The sequence below is a fragment of the Apostichopus japonicus genome, chromosome 9 (genome assembly GCF_037975245.1).
Source record: "Apostichopus japonicus isolate 1M-3 chromosome 9, ASM3797524v1, whole genome shotgun sequence".
In the NCBI taxonomy this organism is placed as follows: Eukaryota; Metazoa; Echinodermata; class Holothuroidea; order Aspidochirotida; family Stichopodidae; genus Apostichopus; species Apostichopus japonicus.
In genome coordinates this window covers 20351692-20369540 of record NC_092569.1, presented here as the reverse complement: position 1 = coordinate 20369540, position 17849 = coordinate 20351692, and the positions used below count along the sequence as shown (strand labels likewise).

Here is a 17849-nt window from a genome sequence, read left to right as displayed (position 1 = left end):
CGTTCGTTCGTTCGTTCGTTCGTTCGTTCGTTCTTTCGTCCGTCCGTTTATTCCGTCCGTTCATCCGTTTATCCGTTCATCCCATTCAATTTCAATATATTTCAAATCCATTGATTTCATTTCTTGGTTTAATTTCATTCAATTCAATTTAATTCGTTCGTTCGTTAGTTCGTTAGTTCGTTTGTTCGTTAGTTCGTTAGTTCCTTCGTTCCTTCGTTCCTTCGTTCGTTCCTTCGTTCGTTCGTTCCTTCGTTCGTTCATCCCGCTCATCCCGCTCATCCCGCTCATCCCGCTCATCCCGCTCATCCCGCTCATCCCGTTCATTCCGTTTCATTCCGTTTCATTTCGTTTCATTCCGTTTCATTCCGTATATTTCGTTCATTTCGAGAATGAGAGCAGCTCTCATAAAAATATTCATGTCAAATATATTTACCTGAGTGTCATTTGTGACGTTCATATTTTCATTTTAGTAGCCTGAATACTTAATCAGTTAGATCACGCAGCCTAACGCTCGAATCTCCCCACCACGACACACCTCCACAACCCCCAACGACCCCCCCCCTCCCCCCATACATACACAGACAGCATAGCATACATTGTTTTCCTCGAGAATGAGTCAACCGTCATAAGTCAGTGTAAGAAGATATTGTCGTCTGAGGCGGATCCAGGATTTTATAAACTGATAAAGGAGGAAGTGTAACCGTGGGACCGATGAAGCTGGTTCCGATGTATATGGAAACTGATTCCGATGCTGATTCCTAGGGGAAGACAGAGCGGGGGGGGGGGGTGAATCATGACAGCATCTATAACCATGGAAGCTACAAAAGGTTTCTAAAGTGATATATCGAGGACGGATTATGTAAATTATCAGATTTGGGAGTCGGGAATTAAGTAAACTGGCATATTACGGATGGATAATCCATTTCATATATCTGTTGCACAATTGGGGTTGATTAATCTGGAATTGTTTAAAACGATAGAAGAAATTTTGGAGACATAATGGAGACAGAAAGAACGACGAAAAGAGGGCAATAACAAGAAATAAGCTAACTTTTGAGTGACTACATATATTCATCGAATCTCCAAATTACATTTATAAATATATTTATGAAATTATCTTAAATTGTTTCTTTCTATAACCATTTGTAATAGATTAAAGTGAAATGATACTCATGGATAATTGAACACGATGATAAGGGAAGGGAAAGAGGATGGATATTAACTACAAATAAATAATTTATCTGGTTTTGCTTCGTCTTTACCATTATTGAAGAATAATAGCGAATACATACAATCTTAGCCAATTCTTCGTCCGGCATTATCCGATTTTGCCTACAATTTTGAGACTGTTACTAATTTCGTCGCACAACAAGTTACGTAATATATACTAATATCAAGCTCCCCTGCTTGATGTTCCTTTCTGAACGTTGTATTCTTCTTCGCGGATATTTTTCGAATAAATTTGCGATAATTTCTGGATCGACAAAGATTATTTATAAAGAATGATAGTACATAGACTGTTTTAATAATCATTAATGTAGATTGTTAACAACGATAACTTTTCCTGCTTTGAATTTATTTATAGTTTGTTTCAATACAGCCAGAGTAGATGATGAAATCTTGGTGAGAAATTATGTCAGTTACAATTTAAAACAAAGGCAGTATTTTACCTATCACTTTGCAATACCGATGTATTTAATTTTATGTATGTATTTCATGTATTTAGCAACTGGACTAACATGATTTCTGTTTCTAAGTAGGTCTGTCAGCTGAGGTGATAATTATCAGCTCTAACGTTAATCTGTTGTTATCATTAAGAACCTACAGGCTACAATTAACACACATCAGTCAATCCACTAGTGATCTGTGAGTTATGAAAGGTAACCAGTTATTATAACATAATTTTTTTTGATAAAAAAAACAACCAAAGAAACAAACAGAAGTTGCTAAATTCCAGACACTAACTTTAATCGTAATGTCAATCTAAATATTACGCATTGAAGTAAAATTGAGGGAAATAAAGTAGCTATTTACCACATATACTTACAGGTTCACTCTGTGTAACAAACATTAAATATACATCATTATAAGAATGATAGCAGGAGGTCTAAACACGGATATTTAACAATTAACTATTTTTAATGTGTCTTATTTCTTTATTTTCAACATCAATGACTTGTTTCACTGCCGATGGTGATCAGTTTAACATCATTCTCTTTGTATGATGTTTAAGTTATCTCTAGATTATTCAAAGCTGAGAATTATTCTAAACATCTACAACGCACTAGACAGGCTTTATCTTCATCTCAGTATACTCGATATTATCATAGTAATCAGACTGTCTATACCAGGATACACCTGACCTTACATTCAGTGCTGCATGATAGTCACCGTTGAGGGAACGTGTCCTACATTCCCGGAACCACCAGCCACAATGGTAGTCATCCGAACATCCTCCATTGTTCTTGTCCGAGGTACTGAAGGAATAATTCAAGCGACTCCCGAAACCACCAGAACCACCTGAAGATTAAACAATAAAACGTAAGCATTTAATTATAGTAATGTATATTGAGTTGAAAGTAAAACAAAAAATCAATGTCGTGATAAAGTAGTATGCATCATAGTTGGGAAATTATCTCAAAACATCACGATTTATCGAATTATCAACTATCCAATCTCTATTATCATATTATAATGTGTGAAGATCAAAGATAAAACAAAATTACAGGGAAGAGGTTCCGGGCGCACGGCTGGGGATGAATCTCTCACCCCTCCAATGTTTGTGAAAATACTCAATTTTGACAACTTAATTACAATTTTAATGACAAATAATGTGCCGTTGAAAAACAAAAACTAAAATTGACATAGGTTCTTTCTCACGGACGTGATTTTCCCAATGTCACATGCCTCTCTGTCCCTGGAAGGTTTTGCACTCCGACCCCCCCCCCCTTCTTCCCACTCCAAAATTGAATTTCTTCCCGCTAAACCTGCATTTGAGTTACTAACAGTAAACTTGAATATGGTCCAAAAGACATTGTTATTTAACATTGTTTTAATTTTTAATATGCCGACAAACTGCTAAACGCTTGGTCTGTATACTTTTTAAGATTACTGTCTAAAATACGGAAAGATTATTTTTATTTAATGCCATCAATTAAAACAAAAAAACAAAATAAAATTATAAACATAAAAGTGATAATAAAATGCAAACTTTATACGGGTAAGGAGTTACTCATAATTTACGTAAGCGAAATCAATGTAAACAAATCACTATCTTTGATAAAACTTGTGTGAAATATTTAATTATTATTATTATAACGTGTATTACCATGGTATGACAACTTGCAGCTTACGTATACAGAAATAAATTGCCAGACTTAGTCCAAACATGTTCGACATACAAATATTACCAGTATATTGAAAGATTCTATTCACAAATTATTATTTATATTATAATGAATATACTTCTCCATCTGTCTATATTATCCTACGATCTTAACGTGTCACGTACGTCAACCGAAACATATGGTTTCCTCTTTTCTTCTTCTTAATATTAACATAAGATTGGGAGCGCCTTCAAAGCTTCCGTGGACTGTAAAGATGTGGCGGTAGATTTAATTGCTATCATAGGCTTAGTATAAAACTCTAAATTGATCTGGATTCGTCCTACGAGAGTGATTTTATATTAAGACGTATCCTGCTTCAACGGATATTGTAACATTGTTGACTTATTGTCCCTTCAGCATTAGCGTATATCTGTGTATGGTCTGTAGAAACATACATAAGTAAGTTCAAACGGATATTTCCACAAAATCATATTGGTAACAAAACTACTGTAGCGAATGTATCGTGAAAATTATCAGGGATAGTGTCAGTATGTATTGCAGTCTGTAATATATTTAATGTACCATGTAAGCTCCTTTAAGCCCCATTACATTTATCACTGGAACGTGCTCACTAACTTGTTCACGCCCGAATATTTCGAACAAGTTAAGAAAATAATATCTTTTACATTATTTATTTTTTTATCGATTTTTTTTGATCGATTGTTTGGCTTTACTTAGGAATAGCTCGCTTGAGCGATGTGCTAATTAATACTTATTATTTTAGAGGTGTTCTTTTGTCCACCAATCACAGGTTTGAATACATCGTATCATCATGTTAGTCCCCCTTGAGTTTCTAGGGCGGGCTTGTTGCCATTGCCCCGACATTATCATTCTAATCAGAAGGGTTTCACATTGATATTTTAATAAAGGCAACGACAACTTTACTTTAACTGATTGGATTTAAATTCTGATTACATCGTATTAATTTCAGAGAAGAAGGAGAGAAATAAATCATGGGAAAATCAACTTGAATTTGCTTAATCGATTATATCGCAGTCACTTATTTTTGCTAGGCTCCATAGACTATCTTTATAAATCAATAAATCATTATCCCAGCCTGTAAATACCGTATGTGCCCTCTACCGATCGGTGTTACCTCACCGACGCTATAGAATATATACGGTTATACTAATATATATTACTCTTTGATTATCACCACGAATGCATCATTAACATGGCCGACATGAGTATATTTGTTTTACGACGTTTGAGCATTGATTATCTAATCACACAATAGCCTAACTGTTCACAAACCTGCATTTCCGCTGTATTTTCCAATTCTAGACAGTCGATAGTTGTCACTTTCATTGTTGATACGGAACCGGTCAAATTTAGCATAGAATGGATTACCACTTCTGTTCACAAAGTCAACCCGGAGTTGATAATTGCCTTGGTTGGTGAGGTGATACAGTTTTTCGTTACCCAACCAAAACTCATGACTGACATCACCAAAGCCTCCTTTGTAGCTGATCCAGGTCCGATTGAAATCAACAGAACCATTAACGCGACGTTGGAATACCTGATTGATGGGGGGAGAGAAATATAATACTGAAACTGTAAAACCAGTTTCTTTTAAAAGAAAAGTTATTTATTCTCAAATATTGAAGCGAGCAACTAAATTACATGCATGTGGTTGTCTAAATTAAAGATGTCAGCAACTTCTCCCCCATTCTCAATCCGGAAAAGAAAAGACGTTCATCTTAGCGCACAAGGTCAGAGGTGAAACTCCAAGAGGTGAAAACTGCATATGGCCCATTGTTGTATATGTTAAAATGACAAAATAAATGTGGTTCCTACGTGAGCTATGACGTAATAAGGTCAAAAATGCCCACAACCTTACACATGTGTAAATAGGATATCATATTCTGATCGCTTATAGTGCATTACTCATCAACGTAAAACGCCACAGGTTCAGTGGCGGAGCTAGGGGTATTGGTCAGGGGGGGGGGGCGAGAATGGTCTGAAGGGGCGCTTTCAACCCTATCTAAGCGGAGCGCCACCACAGATTGGCGCGTAGCGTACACATTTGTTTTAAGTAAAGACAATCCCTAGATCGCAGGAAATGACCCTTTTCGGGCCTGGCTAATTTGCAGATAAACGAAGAATTAAATAGGTGTCATCTCCAAATTAGACCAACAAAATGTGACAAATGTCAATATTTATAGATGAGAGCGCAATAAAAAAGTCAATAATCGTGAATAAGTAAAAAGTGGTTAAGAGCTGAAAAGGTCGCCCGCAGTCCATTTGAGTCCGTCAGGGGGGGGGGGGGGGGGGCATCCGCTCCAGCTGACTGTTTGGACGCTCCGCCACTGCACAGGTTATGTGGTCAAAGGATGTAAAGGAAAGTGTAAGTGTAAATTATGCAATGAATTAAAATGAAAAAAGAAAATGATTATGCCTTTTTACAACCTCAATGAGTAATGTAGAAAATCATAACGCAAAGAGGAACAGTTTTACACTGTAAAACTGTAGACGGTGAGCATATACGGGGTTGTGGTGGTGTCTGGGTGCGGTTGTGTTGGGGTGGGGTTTGTTTGAGTGGAATAGGGTTGCTGTTTGGGTTTAGTGTCACACCTCCCCTCTCTAGTGAAAATCAAATATACCGTCTATACTAAAGGCAGTTATAATAGATTTACCGTCCATCCTGCTCCGTCAGTCATATTATACAATGTATCGTCTATAATATAGGATGTCATACTGGACGTACCGCCCATCCTCCTCCGTCAGTCATATTAAATATATACAATATATCGTATATACTACATGATGTCATACTAGACTTACCGTCCATACTCCTCCGTCAGTCATATTATACATATACAATATATCGTCTATACAATAAGATGTCATACTATAGACTTACCGTCCATCCTCCTCCGTCCGCCATATTATACATAAACAATATATCGTCTATAGTATAGGATGTCATACTATAGACTTACCGTCCATCCTCCCCGTCAGTCATATTATACATATACTATATATCGTATATACTATAGGATGTCATACTAGACTTACCGTTCATCCTCCTCCGTCAGTCATACCATACATATACAATATATCGTCTATACTATAGGATGTCAAAGTAGACTTACCGTCCATACTCCTCTGTCAGTCATATTATACATACAATACATCGTCTATACTATAGGATGTCATACTAGACTTACCGTCCATCCACCTCCGTCAGTCATATTATACATATACTATATATCGTATATACTATATGATGTCATACTAGACTTACCGTCCATCCACCTCCGTCAGTCATATTATACATATACTATATATCGTATATACTATATGATGTCATACTAGACTTACCGTCCATCCTCCTCTGTCAGTCATATAATACATATGCTATATATCGTATATACTAAAGGATGTCATACTAGACTTACCGTCCATCTTCCTCCGTCAGTCATATTATACATATACAATATATCATCTATACTATAGGATGTCATACTAGACTTACCGTCCATCCTCCTCCGTCAGTCATATTACAGGAAACATCAAATGATGCTCCACTCCAGTTAGTTGGTTTGATGGTATAAATACCATTAGTAGTGTTTCCAGCATCGTACCAATACTTACAGTCGGCCATGTGTTTTGTACAATTCACTCCATTACCATGGTAACCACTCATGCAGTAACATTTGCGTACATCGTTACGGACTTCACAAACCGCATCAGAGCTACACTGGTAGAGATCATTGTAGTTCATCACTCCGTTATCACAGGTTGAAATCCTTGTACAGTCTTCATTCACGAGAAGTGAACCATTCTGAATCAAAAGAGAAATCAAGTCATAAGAGTTCAAAAGTTAAAATGTGATTTAAATGAAACCGACAGGAAATATAGGACATAAACATTTGAAAGACAAAACATATAATTAGGGATCTGTGGTTCACTGTATGCAATATACTATCAATAAACTATCTTCAATCTTGTACCAGCAGAGAGAAATGGTTAATTAAAACTTTTTTTTTTCAAATACAAGACGAAACAATGCAAACAGACACACACACCATTCAAATAAACTTGTACTTAAATAATATTTTATTTGCAAGAAGAGAACAGAATTCCACCCTCAAGCTTTATTTTGCATTGTAATTATCATAATATGGCATAACCAAAATCAACACTCCAAAAAGTTAAGAGAAAGAATACTAATAATTATAGCTACTTTATTGATTTAATTTTATTTTATTCTACCAAACTCGTACAAGAAATTGTGCAATCTTGTTAAACCTCTTTAAAGATTCCAAGTTAGGTTTAAAATATCATCTTAGATTAAATTATGTAGGATACAATTGTCTGTATTCCAAATGCACAAAAACTTATTATAAATTCAAATGGTTCTAACAGCGTGAAATCAACTTGACTAAATTGAGCGGTTGCGTGAAGATGATATAGCTTGTTCAGAAAAAGACTAACTTCACACTAATCGCTAAGTCAAGATGCAGTTTTACTTTACTGTATCTGGGTAGACACATAACGGTCCAAATTAGCTCGCAAATCACTTCACTGATATTTGTTTCATGGTACAGTTGATAAAACCTTTGTCTTTGTTGTACGTGTTTTCTGTGTCTTCTTTACCAAGAACAACGAGTGCAACGGTACATTTTTCTAAGCAGATATAATGATATTTCCGTTGTTAACAAAAAAATATGTCACGTCAATTCTACAAACAACTTGAAACCAAAATCTGCCGTATATTGTCAACAACTGTACAATCAGGCTTATCGATTAGGTTATTATATAACTTGAAAATAAAGGTTAATGAACAAATATTTAATGTTTCCATCTGGCTCCCATCATTTCTTTATCCATTTTTCGAATTTGTATTACTCACATGTAAAACGCAACAGTGGACTGAAACTTTCAATAAGTTGCATTCTAATAATTCTTAAATTAAACTTGGCTAATGAAAGTAAAGAATAGCAAAGCTATTAACATTTAAAAATTTGAACTACATCGAAACATTATCGAAACATAGCTATTACTAATTCTTACCTGAATAACACTGCCATTACTCGTAAGGCAGTTTGTACGGATCGTGGTGTATGATGTGGCGTCAACCGGAAGCGAGGTACCCTCATTACTTGAACCAGGTTCACTGGTAACTAGAATGTGAGTAATGTCATGGTAGCAATGAATGAAACAGAATTAGCATTCCAAACGTTCTCTATTTGATCTGCTGTCTTCACCAAAAATGTTCTATGGTCGGGTGCTCTTGCCTTAAGTGCCAAACAGTGTACAGATCTCGCAATATTAAACACACGGATATTTTCTAAACAGATTGAAATTATTATTAATATGGGTAAGGGGGGTGGGGGCATCTTTATCCTATGATAACCATGAAAGTAAGTGTATAATGTAATCAATGGTCTTTAGGCTTACTTCTCCTTTAGGTACATTAACTAACAGAAAATTGCACATTTTTTTTTTTTTTTTTTACTGGGGGAGGTGGGGAATAAATTAAATATTTCTAAACAAAATTAACAAACAAGCCTACCATCCTTGGTAGTAGATATGTCCTGTTCCTCTTTTGTCGTAGCGTATGGCGTGGTGTTAGGTCCACTGGGAACTAATATGTGTAAGTACATGTAAGAAAGGAGTGAAACGGAATTAGTATTCAAAATACTCGTTGTTTGATCTTCTTTGATCCACTGTCTTCACCAAACATATTATAGGGTGAGGGTAATATCGCTTGAAGTCCTTAATTATATTGTAAAATCACATGATAGCCTAGGTATATGGCTATATTCCTACAACATTGTTACATCCAGCCTAGGCCCGTGTGCGATTTTTTTTTCCCAAACAGGTTTGCAATCACGGAATTTTCAGCCAATCAATTGCTCGTGACGTCAGCATCAATAATGACCATCGCTTGGAAGTTCGAAGGCATTCACTGAGTTACACACTGACACTTAATGAAGTCTTGTTACGCGGTTTCCCTGCAAACGCCCTAACTTTACTTTTAATGGTTGGACAACATGTTGACCTTACTTATGATACATACGCTACATTCTATCGGGTTCGTGTTTACGTCATCCAAGATTCGTCAGCCGTTCTATTGAAACAGAATTCGTTTCGTGGAATGGGTAGGCCTACACCAAAATCATCTTCACGACGCGAGTAGTCTTGAATGAATATACGCAAAACAGTATAGCATACAGTATGATATATTTCCGTCACTGCACTGTGTAGCATGGTGGGCTCATAATTGACGCACTTAAGTTCAACGATGACTATCAAGGAAAAATCCAAATCACTCAACTGTATGTGTTTTTCATATGAGTAGTTCCTCAGAAATGTTATGATCTCAAAATATTTAAGATTCTGTGCTTATGCACTATACAATTGAGCAGAATTTGATCACAAAATGTTTGCCGTGTCAAGTTCTTTCATACCCCTAAATTGACACATTCGTCGATACGCTAACTGTAGTGTAAGCTTCCTCCAGTTTCTTCGCCAGAACTTCAGTGTCAATTCCCGAGAGATGGCGGCGTTCAATATCCACGCGGACGGCGAACGTTTAGGCCGAAGTGAATGCAGTGGTGGTCATACATCATCCTAGGTCCCACAATCCAATTAGACACGATGGTATCCGACTCGCGCGTGATGATCAGGTCTAATGTATGACCGCTTTTGTGCGTGGCTCCAGAGACCAATTGGCGTAAGCACAATCGTGACAGTAAATCAGCGAATTTCCGATGGTCTGTGTCGTTTGGGTCATCACAGTGAAAGTTAAAATCACCAGTAATCAGAAGGTAACCAGGACTGTCGAGAATATTCTCCATTAATGTAGAGAAGTCCGGGAGAAAATGCGATATCGACGAGGATTTATTACTGACTGAAGGTGGCGGCCGGTACACTAACACAGTACGTAGGAGCTCAGAAGAGGTGCGAATGTCAACAATGCCGTGTTCGAACGACTTGAACTTTGTCGAAGGATGCCGTTTCAATGTTAGATTTTTACGTGTAATAAAGGCGACACCGCCTCCTCTCCGTTGAGCTCTCGGGAAGTGGGTAACGTCGTAACCAGACAAACTCAAGCGGAGGTCTCCAAGCGTCGGATCGTTTTGGTTTTTGAGCCATGTTTCAGTGAGCAGAAAAATATCCGTTCCATTTTCTAAAATTGAGCCTATCAAGGCCCCGGTTTTCTCTCGGATCGATCTCGCGTTCCACAGAGAACATTGAAGTTTTAACTTGGTCACAAAAGCATCCTCACGTGGGATTTGACGAATGACGCTCAGCTGATTTTTATTCAAATTAACATCCGAACAAAGAGGGTGATACCCAATGACAGTTTCAATCGGTTTAATGCAGTCAACAAGAGTCAACACTCGAGGCCGGACGGTGCGTGACGATTGATTCACAGGTCGAAGTTCACTGAGAATGCTTTGAATAGGCTAGTTTGGTGCAGTACTCAAAGACGGGGTATGTCTTTTGTGCTTTAATCCCGATTTAGAGCCACGAGGTCGTTTGGTTATTTTTAGGGTGTGAGATTTCCAAATGCCCAAAATACGTGCAAAACTAGGGGAAGGGTGTTAAAAGCTTATAAAGTACCACAGTTTGGTCATTAAATAGCTGAAATGAATTCAAACTCGTGAAATATGTAACTCTGCTTGACTGCAAAAAGTTTAAGTGGCCTGCTGTATCGTTGCTAGTAATAATTGAAGGTGCGTCAATTACGGGGTGCGTCAATTGTGAAGCCTTTACTATACATAGTTTTAATACATATAGGCCTACAGCGCATGTGTTATGTACCCCTGTACGAAACTTTCACTGTGCGATGTTATCGATTAATGCCTTCACAGAAATCTTCGATCAAAGTAGATCATAAAATACTAGTGGGCTCAATATGTCTAAACCAATTTAAAACACATCTACATATATTTACGAAAAGCTGCGGGTAATTTTGAACGGGTATATCTTCGTTGCAACGAATGGATGCAGACATTTTGATAACCTAGAAGTGAAGATTTCATTGTTATGACGTAACTTTTCCGACCAATCATGAGCGACTATATTTACACACAATTGCAAACCTGTTTGGGAAAAATATTCTCGGCCCGTGTTAAACATGATGACTAAGTTTCACAATGAAAGTATTACAGGCAAAACAAAACAAAAGTAAGAAGTGTTCTACAATGCCAAGAAAGGATTCAAATGTAAGGTATTTGGGGCAATGTTCATCTCAACGGACCAGAGCAGTTTATATACGACTCTCCAATGAATTGATTAAATATTCTATGCGTGGTGTATGGCGTGGTGTCAACGGCAAGGTAACCTCATTATCTGAACCAAGTGCACTTGTAACTAGAATACGTTTAATATCAAGGGAGAAAGGAGTGAAACAGAATTATGAATAATTTCCAAATGCTTCTATAGTTTACTTAATGTCTGATTTTCTAGAAATTTTCCCAATTAGGCGAATCGGAGGAGGTGGTGGGGGTGGGGGTGTTGGTGGGGGTGGGGTGGTAAGATATTTTTTTTTTTGTGAGTGAGAGGGTTCTTGATTGAATCAAGCATGGTGACGTTTAAAATCAGAAACTAATCCACGCTGAATAATCTGATGTTACAATAAAAACTGCTTATATATACTTGGGTGCTTTGTTGGGATACATGTTCATATACTGAGAACACATAACATATTTGTTCTGTCGTCGATAGTAAATTTCAAAACAAAAATGACGGAAATTGATAGCTGGCCTACAAATTGAGATATAGATGCTGAGTCGCCAATGGTATTAATTAAGATGTAAGTCTAATGGTCGTTTCTGTCTTAGACGACAGAAATGCTTGTCTGTACGATAAGACAGCTGGCAAAAATTATCGTTCCTTTTGGAGATATTCTGCTTTAGTAAGGTGTTTGTAAATTTTTTACTAGTATGCCAAGGTAAGTGGCGTATAACATTCATTCCACTCATTAGGTAGATATCGCATTTTTGGTGTAAAATGATATTTTAATGGCCTTTTAATTTGTTAAGAGATGGTTGCCTAGTGAAGAAAAGGGGAAAACAAGGTCATTTTAGTCCATTAGGCATGTTCTTTTTAATGATTCATTGATGGTTTAAGTACAAGTAAAACAATTCTAACTGACGCGTGTGCTTTTAATGTAACATATTAAAATTATTTTTTCTATATTATCAAGCCTGAAATATTTTGTATAATTTGATGAAACGGTTTCTACAATGAAATTGTCCGTAAACTAGAAGAAAGGTTCACACCGTCCATCTTACCTTCATTTGTAGTATGTACCTGCATGTCTTCCTTCTCTGCGACTTTGTTTGTGCATTTAAAGTGTCCACGAACGTCAGAGTCACGAGCTGTTCAATGTGGATAAAAGCAATTTGAAAGAGTACTTAAAAAATATTTCTTTACCTCGATTTCAGTATCGATCATTCATGGAGTTACAATACAGTACAATACCAATGTTATTGAATGTATATCGATTTTTTATTTTCGAAATATTCACTTTTTAAATATATAATTATGGATTTGCACTTGAATGTCAATTTTCGCTACCTCGTCGGTCGATGAAGCTTTGCTACTTGTGTTAATCTAGAATGACTGTAAAAACAATCATTTTATTTTCATATTTGCAGCATAGTTAACTGTGACGACACCATTCACGCATCATGTGCTAGATACATTAACAAAATACAATCAAATTTGAAAATGTTCCTTTCTTCGCCATAGAATATGCTTTAACGATGTGATTTAGATCTAAATATGCAGAAAACTCCATGTACGATTATTGACATATCAACCTCTGTCATCGGAATATAATTATATATATACAAAAAAAAATGACTACAACATATAACATCAAGCCAGTGCTATGAGACATACACAGTCAACCCATAAAGCTTGTTTTTCTTTTGTACTTTTTATCGGCTCATTTTACGCTAAAGAAAAAAACAACTTTATTTTTGTAGAAATATGTTTGGCCTCTGCGAAATAAGTAAGTTCAGCTTTACAACGAAAATAAAGAAATTTCCAGTTGAGTTGATGTGACGACACCATTCACTCATCTTTCGCTAGATACATTCACAAAATACAATCAAATTTGAAAATGTAATCCTTTCTTCGTCATAAAAAATACTGTAAGGATGTGATTTTGATCTAAATATGCAGGAAATTTCCTGTACGTTTATTGACAAATCAACCTCTGCCATCGGAATATATTTAAATTTGTGCAAAATAAACTTTGATTACAAAACAGAACATTAAACCAGTGCTTTGAGACAAACACAGTCAACCCATACTGCAGTTGTTTTTCTCACTTTTCATTGATCAATTTTAAGCTAAAAAAATCACTTAAAATGAGACTTTCATTGATCAGAAGAACTAAACTTGCTACCAAATGATTCAGTTTAACGAGCAAATAGTTAAATGATTTGAAAAAAACAATTGATCACCAAGGCTTCGTCGCATAGAATTACCTCTCTATCAGTGTAACATGCCAATTGGAAAATTCCATAGTAATCTTTTGAAATGATATTCAATCCATAACATTGATAGTTTTGCTATTTAGGTATCAAACACGTATTAAATGAATTAAAAACTACTCTGAACTAATAAAAGGTTACTATAAAATACTCATAACTATAATATAAAGTTAGTCCATGTACCATAAAAGGCGTCAACATATGATAAAATCATGTGTCTAAAAGGTAGCTTAGATTTCGAAATTAAGGGCTTCTGTACCTAAAGGTTCGTGAGATTCTGTATCAAACGGAATAAAACTATATACATTTGATTACTATAATAATTGTAACCGTACAGATTTCTAATTAAGACCGAGTGGCTATTCAGTCATTTGTAAATATGGCTTGCCCTGGCTCAGAATTAGACAACTTTACAATATACTCAATATATAAGTCGATCTAACAAAGACACAATTTTGTGTGAAGTTTGTAGTAAAACGTATATGGGATATTATACGTTTTCTTAGCCATCAATCCTTTGAGTAGATTTATTGGTACTGTTCGAAATGCAATGCCATAAAAATAAAATCTATGAACTTCATAAAACTCGAGCTTCATTTCTTATGTCAACTAAGGTAGGTATCAATGTAAATATATATATATATATATATATATATATATATATATATATATATATATATATATATATATATATATATATATATATATATATATATACGGATAATACAAGGTAGTATTAAAAGGCATATATATAAAAAAAAATTCAATGGGAGGATTTTTATTACAATATAAACATTAAACGAAGAAGTGAACTAGCCAATATATTTCACATTACACTGCTTTACAGATGAATGGACATTAAGTAACATTAAGGAGAAACCAAAATAGGCTTACCTCTGATCAGGGCTACATAAGCTACGGTCAAAAGCAAAATAACGGTGGACTTCATGTTTCTGTTTCCTGATTCAAACCTCGGTAAAATGATATGAAACTTCAAACTCCAGATCAAGAACTGCGACGTACTTAAAGGATGTTAACAATATGAAGTGGCATGATGGTATAATTACGGTCGTGTACGGCTTTTAAACAGCCAATTAGATCGCTCAGCTGATATTAATGTCTATTTTGTCATTTGGCTCTTCGTAACTAATGACACGTCATTTTAAATAAAAAGTAAATAACATATTGGCATGGAAACAAGAGATTTGCAGTTTTCAGGCAATGGTGGTTTGTTTGACTATTCTTGGCTGAAATTGTACTGAACAAGTCACATGTTAATCCAATATGATAAGAATTAATCAATTTATAACACTTTCCTTATTAACGTGACATTTTAACCAATCCATTGATTGTTTGTACTTTCGACATCATCGTATGATCATCGCAATCGTCATTATCATCTGCACCTACGTCGTCACCCACTTCATCGTTTTCGATTTCCTCATCGTCATCAACGTCATCATATATACCGTTATCATACTCATCTTATCCTCATCCTTGTAACAATATTTATTCTTATCTTCATATTCATCGTACCACTGTCATCAATTTCGCCGTCCTCCTCTTTGACGCGTTCCCCATCTTTGTAACATCATCTTCATCCTCGTCATCCCTATCCTCACCATCGTTATCTGCGAAGTCGTCTTCGTTGTTTTAAGCTTCCTCACTGGTCTATCATTATTTTATTCATCGGCCTCATCTTAACATCCAGATCATCACTTCCTTACCATGGTTTCATTCTCATTATCATTGTCATCGCCAACACCATCGTTACGGTCAAAGTTCATTGACGTTGTATACTAATGCAGTATACACTATACATGTGGAATCATATATTGCTTTCACATGTAGGACACTACTTAAATTGCCTATTGTATCCTTGGAGTGTACTTACTCAGGATATTGAATAAATAGTATCAAATTCAAGCGGTCTATACGCGTGTAAAAGTTGGTTAGTGTTTATAGCAGAACGTGGTTAACTGTGTATCTTGGCTGTATCTGTAGTCTTACAGCTGCACTCTGTGTTGTACTATTGGCATAAAAAGAAAGAAGTGAAACAGAATGAGTATTCCAAACATTTATTCCTCGATCCATTGTCTTCACCAAGACTGTTGTATGGGTGGGTGGTGGGGGGAGGGGGGTTGCCCGTATAATATCACATGGTAGCATAAGTCTAGAGTCCCACAAAAATTCAGTTTATAGTCATGTTTGCACTTGGTTTTAGGATGGACATTTGTATTTGTTGATCTAATCTACCTAAATTTGAGAAGAGGTGGGGGAGGAGAAGAGGTTCGAATATAGGCACAATGCAGGGGTACGCAACCAAATAAATATGTGGCAACGGTTATTTATGATATTTGCTTTGAGTTTTTCAGTAGGTGAATGAAATAAAGATCTCATCTTTGGTTATTAATATCAACATGGGTCTAGTTTTTGGGGAAAACACATATCTATTTCATTGTCTCAAAGCTTGTGAAACTTTGATAAAGAAGTGAAAATAAAAACATATTAAAAAGAACATCCTATTACATCACACGATGGTCGCAACAGGCATGGAAGGGTACATTAATTTTCTTTTCAAGTAGACGATAATACTTTTCAGCATACATTATTTTTGCGCAGTATTGATAAACTGTAGATATCAACTCCAAGACATGTTAGTTAAATCTGTTTCTAACTCATTTCCTAAATTTAAATTTGTTCCAAAATCGGTTTCGTTTTCTTTTCCACATATGCAGTCAAAGAGCTGAGACTTTGATTTCTTATTTTCTTATTATACAAAAAGGGCGTTTTAATTGGTTTTTAGTTATGACAGAAGTTCATATGTACATTTTTCTAAGATTTCAGCAGAGTCTAATTCCGAATGTTGGCACCTGTTCTGATGTACTATATCGATTTTAAGAAATTGACATATGTTGTCGAGCAATTAAAAGGTTCATGGATATTCATCAATTCCCTTATGGCTGTAATTTTAAGCCTTTTTGTCACTTATGAAAATGGGAGTAGCCGGTGTAAGATAGACGGACGGAATGGATGGTTGGACGGACGGAATGGATGGATAGGTGGACGGACGGACGGACGGACGGACGGACGGACGGACGGACGGACGGATTGAGTGGGGTGAGTTTCATTTTCAAACATTTTGTTTATGAGATTGTTACGAAGGATGGTGGTAAATGATCTACAGCTGCAAAGATTCACCTCGAACTATTTTATCAATGAAATCGAAACGGTAAAGATACCTTTCAGTCGGGTCTTCCATGACACGAAAACCACTGTTTGTAATAATATCAATTATACATTAAATCAATGTTACTGATAACATAGGTTTATTATCCGTATAGAAGTATTACTGTACCACGTCATGGTAATACTATCATGGTCAAAGTTACTCAGGTGTATAAGTTTCTGTGCAAACAGAATGGTACGATGCTATGAATTACCGTTAAATTTCTATGGAGTTTACTTACCACATCTTAAATAGTCGGTCATGAATAGTATATGTGTGTTCGACATGTAATGCTCGGGAAATATAGGATCATGCATTTTTATGTTTTTGTCACGTGAACAGAAACAAACAGGAGTTGATACAGACATGTACCTTACTGCAATAAGTCACTTTGAATGTAGGCGTAATTCAAACACTTCGCAATCTAAAGCCACACGAAGCATATAGCTGGAGTTAATGCCTTACAGTATAATCAGGACAAATAATAATTAACCGACTTGTTAAATTCATATTAATGAGTATGGACGGCTTTCGTTTCTTTCTCCTTTTTCCCTTTACATAGTGAATGAAAAAGGACTGTTCATCCTAGAAAAGGCACAATATACATTGTTATCCTCTTTATTAATTTTCTCTTTTTATTTTCTTTTTCATAATGAGGCTATATTTGGCCTTATGCTGGAGATGTCAATTGTTTCTTGTGTCGTTCTATATCAGGTTTTTTTCATAATTGATTTCTCCCTTATTAACAGTCTTTAAAATCCAGGTTTC

General features: G+C 35.9%; 1 protein-coding gene across 1 annotated transcript; it reads right to left on the bottom strand.

The window, feature by feature from the left end:
* Positions 1–1060: 1060 nt before the first annotated feature.
* LOC139973129 (ficolin-1-A-like) lies at positions 1061–15014 on the bottom strand. Its single transcript, XM_071979569.1, has 7 exons — positions 14747–15014; positions 12641–12727; positions 8908–8979; positions 8406–8515; positions 6865–7173; positions 4641–4905; positions 1061–2520 (listed from the first exon to the last, which is right to left on the bottom strand). The coding sequence occupies exons 1-7, from the start codon at positions 14799–14801 to the stop codon at positions 2285–2287; spliced, it is 1134 nt and encodes a 377-aa protein (XP_071835670.1). The 5' UTR covers positions 14802–15014; the 3' UTR covers positions 1061–2284.
* Between the last annotated feature and the right edge of the window lie 2835 nt (positions 15015–17849).

Bases quoted from the DNA above. Each gene is read 5' to 3' on its own strand.
- LOC139973129 (XM_071979569.1), bottom strand. From the start codon at position 14,801: ATGAAGTCCACCGTTATTTTGCTTTTGACCGTAGCTTATGTAGCCCTG. The intron at 12,728-14,746 runs GTAAGCCTATTT...CACATTGAACAG, and splicing joins TTATGTAGCCCTGATCAGAG to CTCGTGACTCTGACGTTCGT. The intron at 2,521-4,640 runs GTTTGTGAACAG...TTTAATCTTCAG, and splicing joins AAAATACAGCGGAAATGCAG to GTGGTTCTGGTGGTTTCGGG.